This window comes from Oryzias latipes, chromosome 3 (assembly GCF_053564925.1).
Source record: "Oryzias latipes strain Hd-rR chromosome 3, Olatipes_Hd-rR_3.1".
In the NCBI taxonomy this organism is placed as follows: Eukaryota; Metazoa; Chordata; class Actinopteri; order Beloniformes; family Adrianichthyidae; genus Oryzias; species Oryzias latipes.
Window position 1 is genome coordinate 33,652,302 of NC_136239.1, and position 14,930 is coordinate 33,667,231.

The 14,930-nt window shown below is 39.8% G+C and overlaps 1 protein-coding gene across 1 annotated transcript in view; it reads left to right on the forward strand.

Annotated features, from left to right (window-relative positions):
- Positions 1–14,637, forward strand: part of tox3 (TOX high mobility group box family member 3) — a 40,701-nt gene extending 26,064 nt beyond the window's left edge. Inside the window, exons 3-7 of the mRNA XM_023953644.2 lie at positions 4,743–4,991; positions 11,742–12,005; positions 12,092–12,322; positions 12,468–12,548; positions 12,682–14,637. Of these exons, the coding sequence (XP_023809412.1) occupies positions 4,743–4,991; positions 11,742–12,005; positions 12,092–12,322; positions 12,468–12,548; positions 12,682–13,497 (1,641 nt within the window). The 3' untranslated portion in view covers positions 13,498–14,637. The remainder of the gene's footprint in view (positions 1–4,742; positions 4,992–11,741; positions 12,006–12,091; positions 12,323–12,467; positions 12,549–12,681) is intronic.
- Positions 14,638–14,930: the final 293 nt, after the last annotated feature.

Below are 14,930 nucleotides of genomic sequence, written 5' to 3' on the forward strand. Positions count from 1 at the left end.
TGATCAGAATAGAAACTTCAATTAAGAATCCTGTAGAAAGGTGCTGCTAAGGCTCCAAAAAAACAACCTGACATGCTTTATTAGTGGCTGAATTTGACCTGGGAAAAGCTGTATTAACCCTGTTGGCAGCAAAGATTGGGGATTTCCCACACACCTGGCTTGGATGCTCTTTCCTCTCTGTTACAAGCCCTTCTCTGGCCTCGTTACACTCAACCCTGTGGCTGCCAACACAAATGTTCACACTCTACCTCTCTCTGTAGTGCTCTCCCTTGCCCACCTTCAACATGTACATGCCTGCACGTCCTGAGCCAGCATCTGCCTTGACACTTGGCTTTGCTGAGCCTTTCAGAACAATTTAAATGGATAATCGGGCCGGTGATGCAAAGAAAGTGGATTGTGCATCTCTTAATCTCTGAACAGAGCCCCCTAAGCTGCTCCTGGTGAAGAATTAGACTGGCTTTATGTGAAATGACACCAGGCAGTGTACAACACTGTAACGCTCAGTGGGTTCCTCTAAAATCTGGCACCTCCTCCCTGTGGTGAAGGCCTTCTCTTCACAGACAGCTGACATCTTCTATAAATCCCCATATGAGACACAAACTGCACGTCTCCATTATTGCTGGCCCTGCTGAAGAGGTTAATTTGCATCATCTTTTACAGAGAGCACTTTGTAGACAAGAACAGTCTTTGATATTGATCTGACTTCATCTTTCCTGAGCCGCTCTAATATTTGCTTTCTTTTTCCATACTGTTAAGCAGAGAGTAAACAGCAGTGCTCCTCTGCACCACGCACACGTCTGCATTTCACTGAAAGGTCAGAGTCATGCTTGTGCTGTTCTCCTTCAAAAGTAGATCTGACCTCAGCAAACCTTCATCTCTGACATTTGTTTTAAACCTCGGCTCTGTAACTCAGGCTGCTGTGCAACAAAATATAAAGTTTACGCACAGTTGCCCCGATATATCTTCACTTTAAAGAAAGCATCACTATTTGTTAAGGCCGGATGTTGCTGAGCAAGGAGAGCAAAACTAAGATTTAGACACAGCAGGACATTTTTTTTGGAAGAGCCATGGTAATAAGATGCCTGTGTCTTCAGATTGTAACATGATCAGATCCAGACTGCCATCATATACCAGGCAGCTGCCATTCACATTGATTTCCATCAGCTAAAATGGACCAGTGACTTCTGATCATTGACAGTTCTGAATAATTGTTATGTTCTACAGTGCATTCTTTTTTTACGGCTTTGAAGGTTGAGTATCATTCCAACATGTTCTAAAGTAATACCCCAAAATCAATACCAGTTCCTGAACCCCTACACTGAAAATGTTGTCCTTCTCAAAACAAGTAAGATAGAATATATAATATTTTTCCTTTGTTGTAAGCAGAAAAATATCTGCCAATAGAACAAGCAGAATTTGTCTTGGTAAGATTTCTTTAAATAAGGTATATACTACACTTAAAGGCCAAATTAGATTTTGAAATTATCTATAAACACTCATATTTAGGTATATTGGTTTGTTAATCAGAAATTGTCCTAAAAGGGGCGTTAGTGCCCCAAAACTGTTTTTTTTATTTCTTTATTGGGCCTATTTATACACTTTATCCCCCAAATTATTCTGTTTTAAGTGCTACAACAATCCTGTAAATTTAAACTCTGATCACCTTACAGCATAGAATTACACATTTTAACATCAATTTGTCTTAAAAAATTAAATGTGTTACGAATCAAAGGAAACTTTTTAGAAGGAAGATGTCTCACCTCATCTCTCGAACAAAACGTCTGCTTGAAAAATATTATGCAAAGTAAAGAAAAATTTGGTCATTTTGGAATGTTGCTTAAAATAAGATGTTTTGGAGATCACATGACTCAAAATATCTCACTAACAAGTTACTAAAAAGTTAGTTTCTTCCTATTTTAAGATATTTAAACTAGAAATTTGACACAAAGAAAAGTTTATTTAGGTTTTGTGTTTTTGCAGTCTACCTTATTAAAAAGTATTTGTGTCATGGTTTGCATTAATTTTTGCATCCTTTTGTTTCTGTCATGTTTGAGTTCTGTTTCCTGTCTTATTTTGGAAGGTTTCCTGTTTTTTTTTACTTTTACTTCCCCGGTCCCAATCTCTCCTGATCATGTTCACCTGTGTCTTGTCAGTCCTGTTTTGCATTTAAGTCTTGTCTCTGCCTTCCTCTGGTGCTGGTCCATTACCGTCTCTTCCCTGACTGTCTTCTGCCATGTTTTCATGTTTAGGCCATAGTAAGTTTAGTTTTGTTTCCCTGCTCTGCAGTGCTTTTTGTTAAGTTAATAAACCCCTAGCCATGGAACCGTGTGCCTCCCGTCTCTGCATTTTTGGGTCCTTCATGCTCCCCAAACCTGACATAATGATGATTATTTCAGATACCTTGGTCTTATTTTTCAAAGTGTAAACTCACTTCACAGATTCATCTGTTAAACAAATATACAAAACATACACACAGCAAAGGGACAAACTGTTTTTAACACAACATATCAGTGCAGTTTTGATAGAGTTCAAGTAGTGCTAAATGATTTATGTGCTATTTGTGAGTTTTGAAGCAGCTGAGGATCACTTGAATCAAGCAGGCGGCCTTTATTGGCTCATTGACATGGAATCAATGGTTCCCTCAAGTAATGAAATTTGGTGTTGAATTAAAAATGTTCTTTTGATTCTCAATAGTATTGAGGCAATTGGGTTGGTGCCTGAAAGGTGTCTGACTTCACTACAAAAAGAGGTTGCCTAAAAATAGTAGAAAAAACACTGAAGAAAATCACTTAAAAAGTAGTAAAATGATGTGCCCATTCAGAAAGTAATGTTTACTAAACAAGAAATCTTCTAATAAAATATAAAATCTAGAAACAAGGATTTCCACACAAGCAAATAAGCAAAAAAAGTTAACTGTTAAATATAATTACAGATAGAAAGACTTCAGTCACTTACAAATACAATTTACAATTTTAAACCTGGTAAATTATCTTAAATGTCAAAAAACAAGGTTCGAAATCTTTGCATGAATCAAATAGTTTGCAGTGATGATACCCAGCCCTAATGCCTACAAATGCAGTTTTGTTGTAAACCGTAATTTATAGCAAATTTTGGCATATTGCGGATTTTTAAGAAGACCTGTACGGCCTGAATATGTATTTAGAATCTTCAGAGAGAAGTATTAATCTGACTGCAAAAACAGGGAGCTTAAAGTGAAACCTCTAGTGTTAAAGAGCAAAACGGGACTTAAAATAAAAAATAATGAAAACTCTATTAGCTAACTCAGCCACTGGAATTCATCAGTGCTTGTCAAGACAGCTGCCCTGAGTAGGCAATGAATTAGTGTCAAGTGTCTGTGTGCTAAAGCAAGCAAGGGGAACATTAATACTACCTAATCAAGGTCTGTGTTGGCATTTTCTCCCTGTTGTCTCCTGTTTGTTATTCCATCTTTTTCCAGAGACATGGAGACAGAGCAGACAGAGGATTGTTGTTCAGTTAACCCTGTTGACAGTTATTTTTGTTTTTTAAACAGTTGCAATCTTTATTTCTGATCATGCTAAAACTGGAAGATATGGGATAATAATGTCCTGCTTGTACAGTATTCTTATGTTAACCTGCATCTTTTGACCCATTGTACAGTGCTCTCAGTCATCTTTTATGTATTTTCAATGACATAGTTTCATTAGAAATTTGCCTCTTATGTTATGATTGTTGGCACAGTGTAGGCCCTCCCCATTTCCCGTGATCCATTTGTTTACACACTCTCCCGTTAGCATACAGCCAGTTACAACCAACCCTTACAGTGTTTATTCCTGTTCCTGATTCACAAGTTGAATATAGAAATACTCAGAAATGCAATTTTAAGTTTTATTTTTCTTTATATATGTCCATCGTGAGTAAAATGCCACAAGAACATGTTAAAAACCCCAAAAACACAATTTTCGATGGAGAGGGACTTCAAGAATGAATTATTACTGAATTTGTTTTAGGGAATGTCTTGTTAAAACTCATCTTACCACAGATTTTTCAATGCTCTGTGTGAGTTAGTAGCAGCAGTCACAGCTAGGAGCTGAGGCGGCGTGCTGTTTGCCGCTACAAATATGTAGACCTGCAGTGAGGTCATTGTCAGAGTATGAAAATCCTTTCTAGTGAGTCGTTTCATGAGATGTGATGATGAAAACAAGACCCAAGTAGATGAACAGTCCCCATCTCCAAGAAGGCACATAAGCAAATTAAGTGTGACTGAAGGCTTTAATTCGAAAGGCAGAAGGATTAGGCTGTTTGATGAACAGATTTAAGGGTGCAGGCGAGAGGAACAAAAAGAAACACTTCTGGCCAAGAGTAATAATCTTTGAAATTTTTTCTTTAAACCTATCTCCCTGTGACGTGTATTTTCACTGCACTTCAACCCAACATCTTCCATCCCCAAGATTAAGGGCTTTTATCATGTTTCCTCTCTCTCTCCTGTGATTTTCGCTTGATATTTTTGCTTTTCATGTCTTCCTCTGCATTCGCCTTTTTTCTTCTTCTTTTTTTCTTTAAGTGGACTTCAGTAGGTTTAAGAAATGTTACATCATAGTGCACTCAGCTGCAAGTGTATTACGGTTCTAATAAAACACTTTCTGTTTAGCAAAGTTGTCTGATTTAATCCCTAAAGGCTGTCCTCAGGCATGTTAGATAAAGGCCACCTCAGTGAAAGCTTTCCTTTTTTATACTTTATAAATCCCTCGTCTTTCTTGCAGACTTTCCACACACCCAGCTTGGGAGATGAAGAGTTTGAGATTCCTCCCATAACGCCTCCGCCGGAGACGGAGCCCGGTCTGGGACCAGAAGTGGACTCACCGTTCCCGCATATGCCAGAACCCCCAGCCCTGCACAGGGGTCACATGATCCCCCAATTCCCCCCACAGAGCCTGGATCTGCCCTCTATCACCATCTCCCGCAACATGCTTGACCAAGAAGGGATGTCTGTCAACACAGGCCATCCTGTGGTAAGCAGCGTCATAAATACACATAAATCAAGAAAGCCGTTCAGTCTGTCCCTCATTTATTACCCACACATCTTGCTCCTGAATGAACTTTTTTTTTTGCAGCTGTAGCTCCAGATGAGATTTTTGATGATTTATCTAAACTTCAAGGTGTGATTTAATATCTTATAGATACTAATCTCAGGCTTTAAATGAGCCGCTTTGCTAAACCTTAATGTCACCTTCACAGTTTTGGCATCCCATGTTGACAGAGCACCTGCCACTGCATCTGTTTGCAACACTGGATGGACATGATCCTATTCAGTAAATGTCATGATATCATGCTACTTACTGTGATCACTCTTTGCATGGGGAACTTGCTTGTGTTGAGAGTACAAAGTACGCGTTCATGCCGGGGAGGACAGTGGAAATGGCTCCCACAAGCATTACAGGTTCATACGCTCAAATTTCATTCATTTAACCTCCTGGAGCCTTTTTTTGGGGGCTTTGTAAATGCTGAGTTGTGGTGGTTAAAAACACACCATATTGGAAATCTATAAGATTTTTGTTTTGTGGCTTCCTTGTAGTGTCTTGATTAATTCAGTCAACAGATTTATTCAATCTGGGGTGTAAAATAATCACTTTTTTAAATGCTGATAATGTGTGCTGATTGTGAGATTTTTGTTTTATTGAAACGTCATTTTTAAATGCCACAATCATAGAGGCACCGGAGAGGAAAAAATGGAAATGTCAGCGGCTGACTAGATGTCTTACAGATCCATTACAAAAATGGAGGATTCATTTAGAGGAGAAGAAATAAAAGGACAAAGGCATGAGTGAGCAAATGATGATATTGGTGCTACATTAGTCTGTGAGCCACAAATCACATTCAATTGAGAAGAGGTGCTATTATCATCAGAACTGTATGAATATGTGAAATGAGCGTTTGACAGCCCCCCCCCCCCCCCCCCCCCCCCGTTCTATTACTCCCTTCCTTTGACACATTTGTTGGATCGCATGTCAGATATTTATTTACATTCCATACAGGGAAACATGAGACTTTTTCCATTTTTTTCCCCCTTCCTTCAGACTTTTATCATATAAAATAATAGCAGCTTTTAAAATATCTCTGCAGCGTACAGTGAGTGAGTCCCAGAAGGCTTTTTGCCTAAGGAATTTTCATTTCATGGTCAGTTAAGCTTTCTGCATCTGGAAGAAACGGAACCTTGACACAATTACATTCCTGACTGTTCTCGCGACTTGCTGGAGGATTAGATTTGATTCTCAAACATTATTCCTCTTTAACACCATTTGCATGGCTCATGTCTCTGATTGTGCAGAGACCCTATTAAAAAAGTGAAGGGAGAATGTGGGTCTCCGCTCCCTGCCTTGTGGCATTGTCGCCAGCACACCACTCACTCGTTATCAGTCATCGCACATTGTAGTGTGAGAGGGCTTGTGGTGGCCCTTCATTTTTCCTGCAAATGGAATTGATCCCCAAAAGTCTCTTGACAATGCTTATAAAAACTATTCATCTGTGCTTTTATCTGTGCTTCAGAAAGAGAATGCAACTTCTAAATGAGATAAGTAACAGCACCGTTTGCAGAAAATTGTGTATTCTTAGACAATGATTTACGAAGGACCTGAGAGGGGTGTTTTGTCATTTTGTCAGCACTCTGATAAAGGAATGACAACCTCATATACATGATTATATTCTGTGTTATTTGTTATGGCTGCAGGGGCAAACAAATAAACTGTGCACTATTGCAATTACATTTCTCATCAAGGCGCCATGCTCATATTTCCCAAACACTTGTTTTGGTTTTCTTCCCCTTTGCTAGCCTGCTGGTGCAGAATAGTATGCGTGTGTGTGAAAGCCAGTCTCTTATCACAACTTAATGAGAAACACAACCAGTGAATATACCTGGGCTATTTTCAAAAGCGTCTTCCATGTCATTGCATTGCCAAGTGTTCTGTTAATTCCTCCCTGCTTAATGTTCAGCGTATGTCTTGCAAATTGGCCACAGATGCTGGGTTTCCACAAAGAAAAATGCATTTTCTCAGCTGCAAATGTGCCTGGCAAGCCCTGAATCTGAAGTCATTATTTATTTAATCTGCTCTCCTAACAAGCTTCTGACTCTCATTTTTGTCTCCCAGCATGTGTCCTCCTGATTTCTGATTGAGTCTCAATAGTGCCAAATAGTACTGGAGTTAGAGCTGCCACTGTTGCTTTATTCACAATTTCTTCTCAATTTTTCTCCCTGCTTCACAGCAAGGCTCTGCGGTTTCTATTTCAAATAACACCTGGTGCCTTCACCACATTTTCGTTTTTTTCTTGACACGAGGAAGCGTGTACTGAAATGGGCTCTTGTGTCCTCTGTGATTGGATTCGAAGCCTACAGTAGTCAACTGGTTGTATTGGATGTTAAAATCAATATTCAGGAGATGTGAGCCCCGCCGTTTTATTACATTTACCATTGTGCGATGACACATTATATATTTTTCATTACCAACTAGCTGTATCACTTGCCATTAGCTTAACAGCTGCAAAAAGATGCTAATATTTAATAATGTTGGAGCCACGCACATCACGTAAGATGAAAGTGAGGCTGAAAAGGCCGTTTGTAGTTTGTTGTTTACATGATTTGATACGCCTCAATGCTGTGTAGATTTTCACTGAGCACAATACCCCCAGCTCTGATTGGTCCAAAGCGACTGTGCAGTGAATGAAAGGAAAAATGTGAGCACTGTTGCAGAAAGCATGTTTTTTCTACACATCCTTCTTATCTCCCTTTCAAGCCAAGAAGCACTGACATGAGTTGTACATCAATTTAAGAGAGTGGATTTTTTCCCCTCTTTTTTTTCTTTCGTTTCTATCTCTCGACAGACAGCTCTTGTGACATATTGGGTCAGTCAGAAATGAAAGATATTCATGCAGGCATGCAATACTCGAAATGAAGTCTCAGCTTGACCTTCTACATGATTGATTCTGTAATTTACTTTTCTCATACGGCTTTAAAACCGGAATGATGTCATGTAGGACAAGTTTTAAATACACATAATGCATAGGGAGAAATGGTGGAGAGGGGTGCGGGTCACTGGTTGTAGCAGACCAGCGGGTGGGGGGTGGGGTGGGGAACTAGCCCCAGACTCCAAGGGGGGAGGAGAAGCAGGGAGATTTGTTTTTAAGTGGGGGTTAGAGGTTGGTAAAATAGAGACTGACTTTGCACACCGCAGAGGGGGAAGGACAGCGAAGTGTGTTTGACTGCAACAAGGCAAAGGAAAGAAAAACAATTTATCTTCATGCTATTATAGCCTTTGCCCGCATTCAGAATTCCATTTTTCCCATTTGGCTTAAGCACAGACTTCAGCAGGTTGCAGAAAATAGAAGGCAAAAAAAAAAAGATGTTCCCATTTAAAGGTAGAGTAAAGGAATATGTGCACAGCACTGATAAACTATCTTTAATAGGACCGACCTTTCATGCTGGCCAAAGTTACTGGGGATTCATCCTTATAATTACCATATAGATGATTTTACCCTTCTCCTGCCATGGAACATTTCCAAGAGCTTTGGCATTGATTGAATGGAAATTGAACTTGTTAACACTCTTTTCAGTCTGTTACAGCTTTGTGCCACTGTTCATAAATTCTCCCCAAATTCTGATTTCCAATATCTTAAAAAAACAGACCGGGTCCCTTTTTCATTGACATTAGGGCTGAGATTTGTATCCCTGAGTTAATGCATAATGTTGCATTTGAGCCTCTCTGCTGTATTTGTTGGCCTGTATTTATTGTTAAAAATGTTTTACACATTTTCAGTGGTGTGTTTTTTTTTTCCGCCTATTCTTCTTTGGAATGTGTTATGTGGCTTTGCCTGGAGTGTTTCCTGTGCTGTAAGTGGCTGAGGCAAACAGTAATGTTCCAAACAGAAAACATTCAGTTTCTTCCTCTTTGTGCCGCATACTGTTGGCAGCATAACAGCATTTCTTGCCATTCCAGCTTTTGCATTATAAACGGCACAATGGGGACTTTTACAAACTGGATTTACATTCAGAAATCCTTAAATGATTAGAGAGTACATTTCAGCTTGTTAGTGTCACACAAAGAACACACCCACCGACCCACGCACACACACACACACACACTCGCACGCAGATCACACTAGGGAGGGCACATCTGGCTACTGTGTACTCAAGATAAAGACGTATTTGCAGATTCATGATGACTATCAAAATATCTGGCTGTGACTGCTGGCAGTAGTGCAATCAAAATGCAAATGAGAAGGCAGAGGCACAGAAGCAAACATCCAAGTATGGCATGATATTCCCAATCAGGACATCTGTTACTTAATATCATGTGTTTGACTAGCTTATTAATAGCTGTTTTGTTTTCATTTAAATCAGATTTGCTCATGCTGTTGTTTCTCTAACAAGACTTTGTTTTTGTTTTTTTTTAAGCATGAGATTCTAATGGCTAAACTGCTGCTATTCCTTTTATTACACTAACTTTGGGGTGAATAATGTATTTGGCAGACTGCTAGAAGAGATTTAATCAAGTGTCACTGTGTGGTCAGCGGTGCATGTTTTCTAAAATGAGCGGCATTCAATATGAAGTCATTTGGAGAATTTTTGCCACATTCCAAACAAATGGTAGACTGAACCACTGCTTAAAGGCAAAATTGCTCCAGAAGGAAGGAACAAATGTTTTCTTGACTGCACATACAGATGGCTATGACTAATAAAACCACTTTGTGCATTTTTTGTTGTTTTACTGCAAGCCATCAAGTTCTCAGTAATGATAAGCACATGGGCACTTGGACCACAGTGCAGTGAAAAGTAAATCATGGTAATTTGGTTATGAGCTTGTTTAAAGGAGCTTTTATTCTTGTGTTTTAGGAATTGGAACATTGTGTGTTCCACTTATTTCCTTAACTTTGCAGCGACCTGCTTGCACATGTTAATATGTATCCTCTCCCACTTTGTAGATTGTATTTATGATAAGCAGCAGACATGGTATGAGAAAGAAATGGATTGTAGATCCAATATGTGCCTGTCTGAAATGGTGTTACAATATTGTTTTTGAACACAGGCATTCATAAGGTTCCTTCAATAAAGCCAGGTGCATGGCTTTATGATGTGTTGATGTTGGGAGAGATTGAGTTTGTGCTGCTGAATACCAGATGGATGTACCCAGGGAGAACAAATAACCTTTTCTGTTCTGTTCACGTCCTCTTCGAGATTTCATGTCAGCTCTGTTGGCTCTCTGATCAGTCTTGCCTCTGGAGAGCTGGCAAACCTTGTAATTTCATCCTCCCCACAATCAATCCAAACATGCATGCAACCTTTTTTTTTGGCTCCTGCAAGAACCTTAATGTTTTAGTTGGGGAAAAAGAGTGAAAGGACAGGGGAAAAGGCAATTACATTAAACAATGGACAGTAAAAGACATGAGATTTGTCTAAAGCTCTTACGTCTCATCCCTTCAGCTGGTTGATTTATGAAGTTGATTGCATGGGAGTCCTGGTCTTTCACAAGCAAATGTGAGAAAAGCACCTCTTTCACAGAGTTGTAACCTAACATAAAGGATATTGGCCTGAGGCTTCTTCAGAGTGCACTGGCATGTTGTGCGACTCAAAGATAAGGGTTTTGTAGTCTTTGAAGTATTGTAGCAGACCTTTGTATAGGGTGTTTGCTGTACTTAAGATGACCTCCACGGGTCTTTTACTTAACCTAAAACCTTGAAGCCCTCTAATTGTGGTTAACACATTTGTAGACATGGGGGCAAGGAAACTGTTTATATTTGGTATGATATCTTGAGTTTTTTGACAAAATGATTCACAGAACTCATAAAGGAATTTTTTTTTGTTCAGCAAAAATACAGTTTTTTTAAGCCTAAGTGTAGATAAGGGGTGTGTAATCTGTGTGTGAAATATCGCAACATTTTATGCTACTATTTATTTCAAATCCTGCCAAAACAACCCCTGACCGCAATAGCCAAGCCTCTTTCAGCAACTCTGCACCGCACCAATACAACAAAATATCTTGAGAAGCATTTCTCGGTAGATTAAATTCAAATTCAAATTAATTTTATTGCTAAAGCACCTTTCATGCAAAGAAAAACAGCTAACAACTAATCTAAGGTGCTTAGATTAGTCTTGCGGTGATGTAACACAACTCAATGACACCTATACAACTCTGTTTAACTGAAAAAAAAAAAAACAAATAAAAAAAAAAAAAAAAAGATTGCCGTGTTGGCAATATTTCACTGTTACTTTGGCTTTTTATTCCAGTAGCTTTTTGCTACCTTTTTAAGTACAATTAGGCAGTTTTGGAAATAAATAGCACTTTATTTTTGTAGTCCTACCTAAAGAACCTTTTTGGTGGAGGCACATTTAAGCTTTGTTTTTTTACACTGTAAAGTGTTTTGTTGTAGGAAGCTGACCATGTTGAGTGTTGAAAAAACATTTATATTTTTTATAAATCACTTAGAACTTGGTTGGATACAAACAACACATATGTGAGATTTAGTTGCAGTGCTTAATCTTTTGATAGTTAAAAAAATGTATTTTATACAATTTTGTTGATGTGAAAGGTGCATTGATGTTCAGACAGTTTTACAAAGTCATATTATTTTCAAAGTTGTTATATATTGTCTAGATGCATATTGGTGCAACTAATCAGAAAATAACCCAGACATGTAGAAAAGGCTAAACATCAGGAAGATGAACACATTTATTTGACTTCTTTCTTATTCTTCTTTTTCTTTTTCTTTTGTAGAATCTTGGACAAGGACATCTCCGTCAATACCCATCCAATCCATCCATGGTGATGAAGTCAATCATAGGCATGAACAGCCCAAATGCTATGATGTCACGGAATCAAATGACTGCCATCAATCAGTCTCAGCTTAACGCTTCAGTGAGCCTGAACATGGCAGGTCCCAACATTGCTCACACCTCGCCCTCACCTCCTGCCAGCAAGTCTGCCACGCCCTCTCCTTCCAGCTCCATCAATGAAGACGAGCAGGATGATGGCAACAGGGTCAGCCATAATTAAGAGTTTTTATACTTCTGCATTTAAGGCTTTTAAGAGGATTGAGTTTCATCAATTCCTTCCTTTTATTTTAGGTGGTTGGAGAGAAGCGACCAGCACCAGTAGATCCAACAAAGAAGCCTAAGACTCCTAAGAAGAAAAAGAAGAAGGACCCCAATGAGCCTCAGAAGCCAGTGTCAGCGTATGCTTTGTTTTTTAGAGACACTCAGGCTGCTATCAAAGGTCAAAATCCTAATGCCACCTTTGGAGAAGTCTCCAAGATTGTAGCTTCAATGTGGGACGGCCTAGGAGAGGAACAGAAACAGGTACTTTTTAAGTGGTTAGAAGTAGTTGTTAAACTTACTGATTCTAAAGAAAATACGATTTAGGCAGAAAACAAATGTGCCCAGCTCATGCAATCCCTTGGGCATGCAATCCCCTGAGCATTCAAACATTTTCATTTATTTACAGGTTTATAAAAGCAAAACTGAAGCTGCCAAGAAAGAATATTTAAAAGCTCTGGCTGCATACCGTGCCAGTCTGGTATCTAAGGTGAGAAACTGCCGACCTCCTTTTTTCATCCTGAAAACATGAAATTGTTAGAGGACCAAACTCATTGAAATTATGTGCATGTTTTGCATATTCCTTTTAAATCATGTTTTGTGGGCTTTTTCCCTGTCATCAGGCTGCAGCAGAGTCAGCTGAGGCCCAGACTATTCGAACAGTCCAGCAAACCTTGGCCTCCACTAGTCTGTCTCCTGGCCTGGTGCTGCCTTCACCGCTCAATCAGCACCCTTCCATGCCATCAGCTGCCCAGGCGCTGCAACAAGCCCTTCCACGAGCCATTGCCCCCAAACCACTGCAGATGCGACTAGGGGGCAGCCAGATCGTGACTTCGGTTACAGTTTCCCACCAGAATATGTCCCCTGGGATGCCGCCGCAGCTGATGGGCCAGATGGGTGCTGGAGGGTCCATAATGGCAAGTGCCCAGTCCACAGGGGTGTCTCAGATGAGTCCGCCCATGCAGCCGGTGCAACAACATGCCATGCAGCAGCTTCAGCAGCAACAGCAGATGCAGCAGCACCTCCAGCACCATCAGATGCAACAGCAGCAGATGCATCACCAGCAGATCCAGCAGCAGATGCAGCACCAGCATTTCCAGCATCATCTCCAGCAACAGCTGCAGCAGCACCACATGCAGCAGCAGCACCAGCAGCAGCAGCAGCAACAACAACAGCAGCAGCAGCAGCAGATGCAACTGCAGCACATTCAAATGCAGCATCAAATGCATCAGCAGCAGATCCAACATCTCCAGCAGCAGCAGCAACAGCAGCAGCAGCACCAGCCTCAGTGTTCCCCATCTCACCCCTCTCCTGGTACCCCCCATTCAGTGGGAGGTTCTGCATCGCTTGGCAGCCCCCAGCCAACCCCACAGCAGCAACCACACCCCTCCCAAATTCAGGCCCACGCCCAGGTCTTGTCCCAGGTCAGCATTTACTGAGCCAAATAAAAATCCTATCTCAAAGAACAGGAATAGAATAAAAGCATCGTTCCATGTTGCTTTTCTAAGTTGCACTTAAGAAGTGTGTAAGATTTAGAATGTTATACAAAGAACTTGTCCTTTGTTGTAGACAGATATGCACATACATGTACAGGGAGGCAAAAACTTTAGCTGGGGTTTTGTTGATAAAATATTATGGTGAGCACCCAGGGATTGTTTGTGAGGTGTTTCAGTTGTTCATTTAAACTGACTGGTAACAACATTTGCTTAAGGAAGTCTATCAGTTTTATTTAACAGCAAAGCTTTATTTATGAGGCCAGAGTTGTCCATCAAGTGCAGCATAAGGACCAACAAAAGCATTTTTATCGCTTCTTGCCTGGACAGAAATGACTCACAGGATCCTCACTGGAAACCAGTACTCGCACACCTTCGTCTTCGTGCACACACCAGACAGCATAAAGATGACTTTCCGTTTCTCTGGAACTGCTCAAATCCTTACAGTGATGCTCAAAGACACTTTTGAAGCACCTCACTCTTTGACAAATGAAGACAATGGGAAATAAAAAGTCTTGAGATGCATTTATGTGGAAGAAGGACTGAACTGAGGCAGAAACTGCCATAAATCATTCATGTCATCACATCAGACTGTAGCTGTAATCTGCTGTACATGTTTTGTAGAGAGGGGAGCATCGAGATCTCCTTTATCAGTAATCTACCCCAAAAGTGATTCACCCACAAGGGTGTAGCTGGCAACACCACTCCCACAAGCGTTCGAGAAGCTCCTTCTTTAATTTGTTTTTATGTCAGATGTTTAACAGTTAAATTATGCTTTTATTTTGTGTAACAAAGGGGATATTTTATGGTACATACAAATTTCTGGATCAGGGCAGATAGTTTGGGGATTGAAGTATTTTTACTCTGCTCCTTGATACTGTCATTGTGTAAGAAAAAAAAATTTAAAAGTAAATTTGCAGAGCCAGTTTGTTGCACTGCCAAAGCCAACTAAAAAGGCATCGGACATATTTTTGCCAGTTGTACAGAAGTCCCTGGGGGAAAAAAAACTAAAATGTTGTACATTTTTCATATCACCTGTTGTAAAGTTTTAATATGTGAGGCTTTAATTAAAACAATGTTAAACGACCTGTGGATTGCTATATCACATAGTGCATTTCTGCTCTTTTATACTTTTTTATGAGTTCAGAAAGCAGCCATTTGTTTTCTTTGTATTTTGCTTACAAACCAACTGCATATCAAAAGTGTCCATGGAATAAATGCATATCAGTTTCTGAAAAGGTGTTTACAACTCACGATAAAAAACCAACAAACAAAAAAAAAACTTTATTTAATGCTTTGTCTAGCCATCCAGACAAAACCACAGAGACATTCCATCAATAATTTTTTAGTAACCATTGTTTTTGTAAGAAGTATTATTT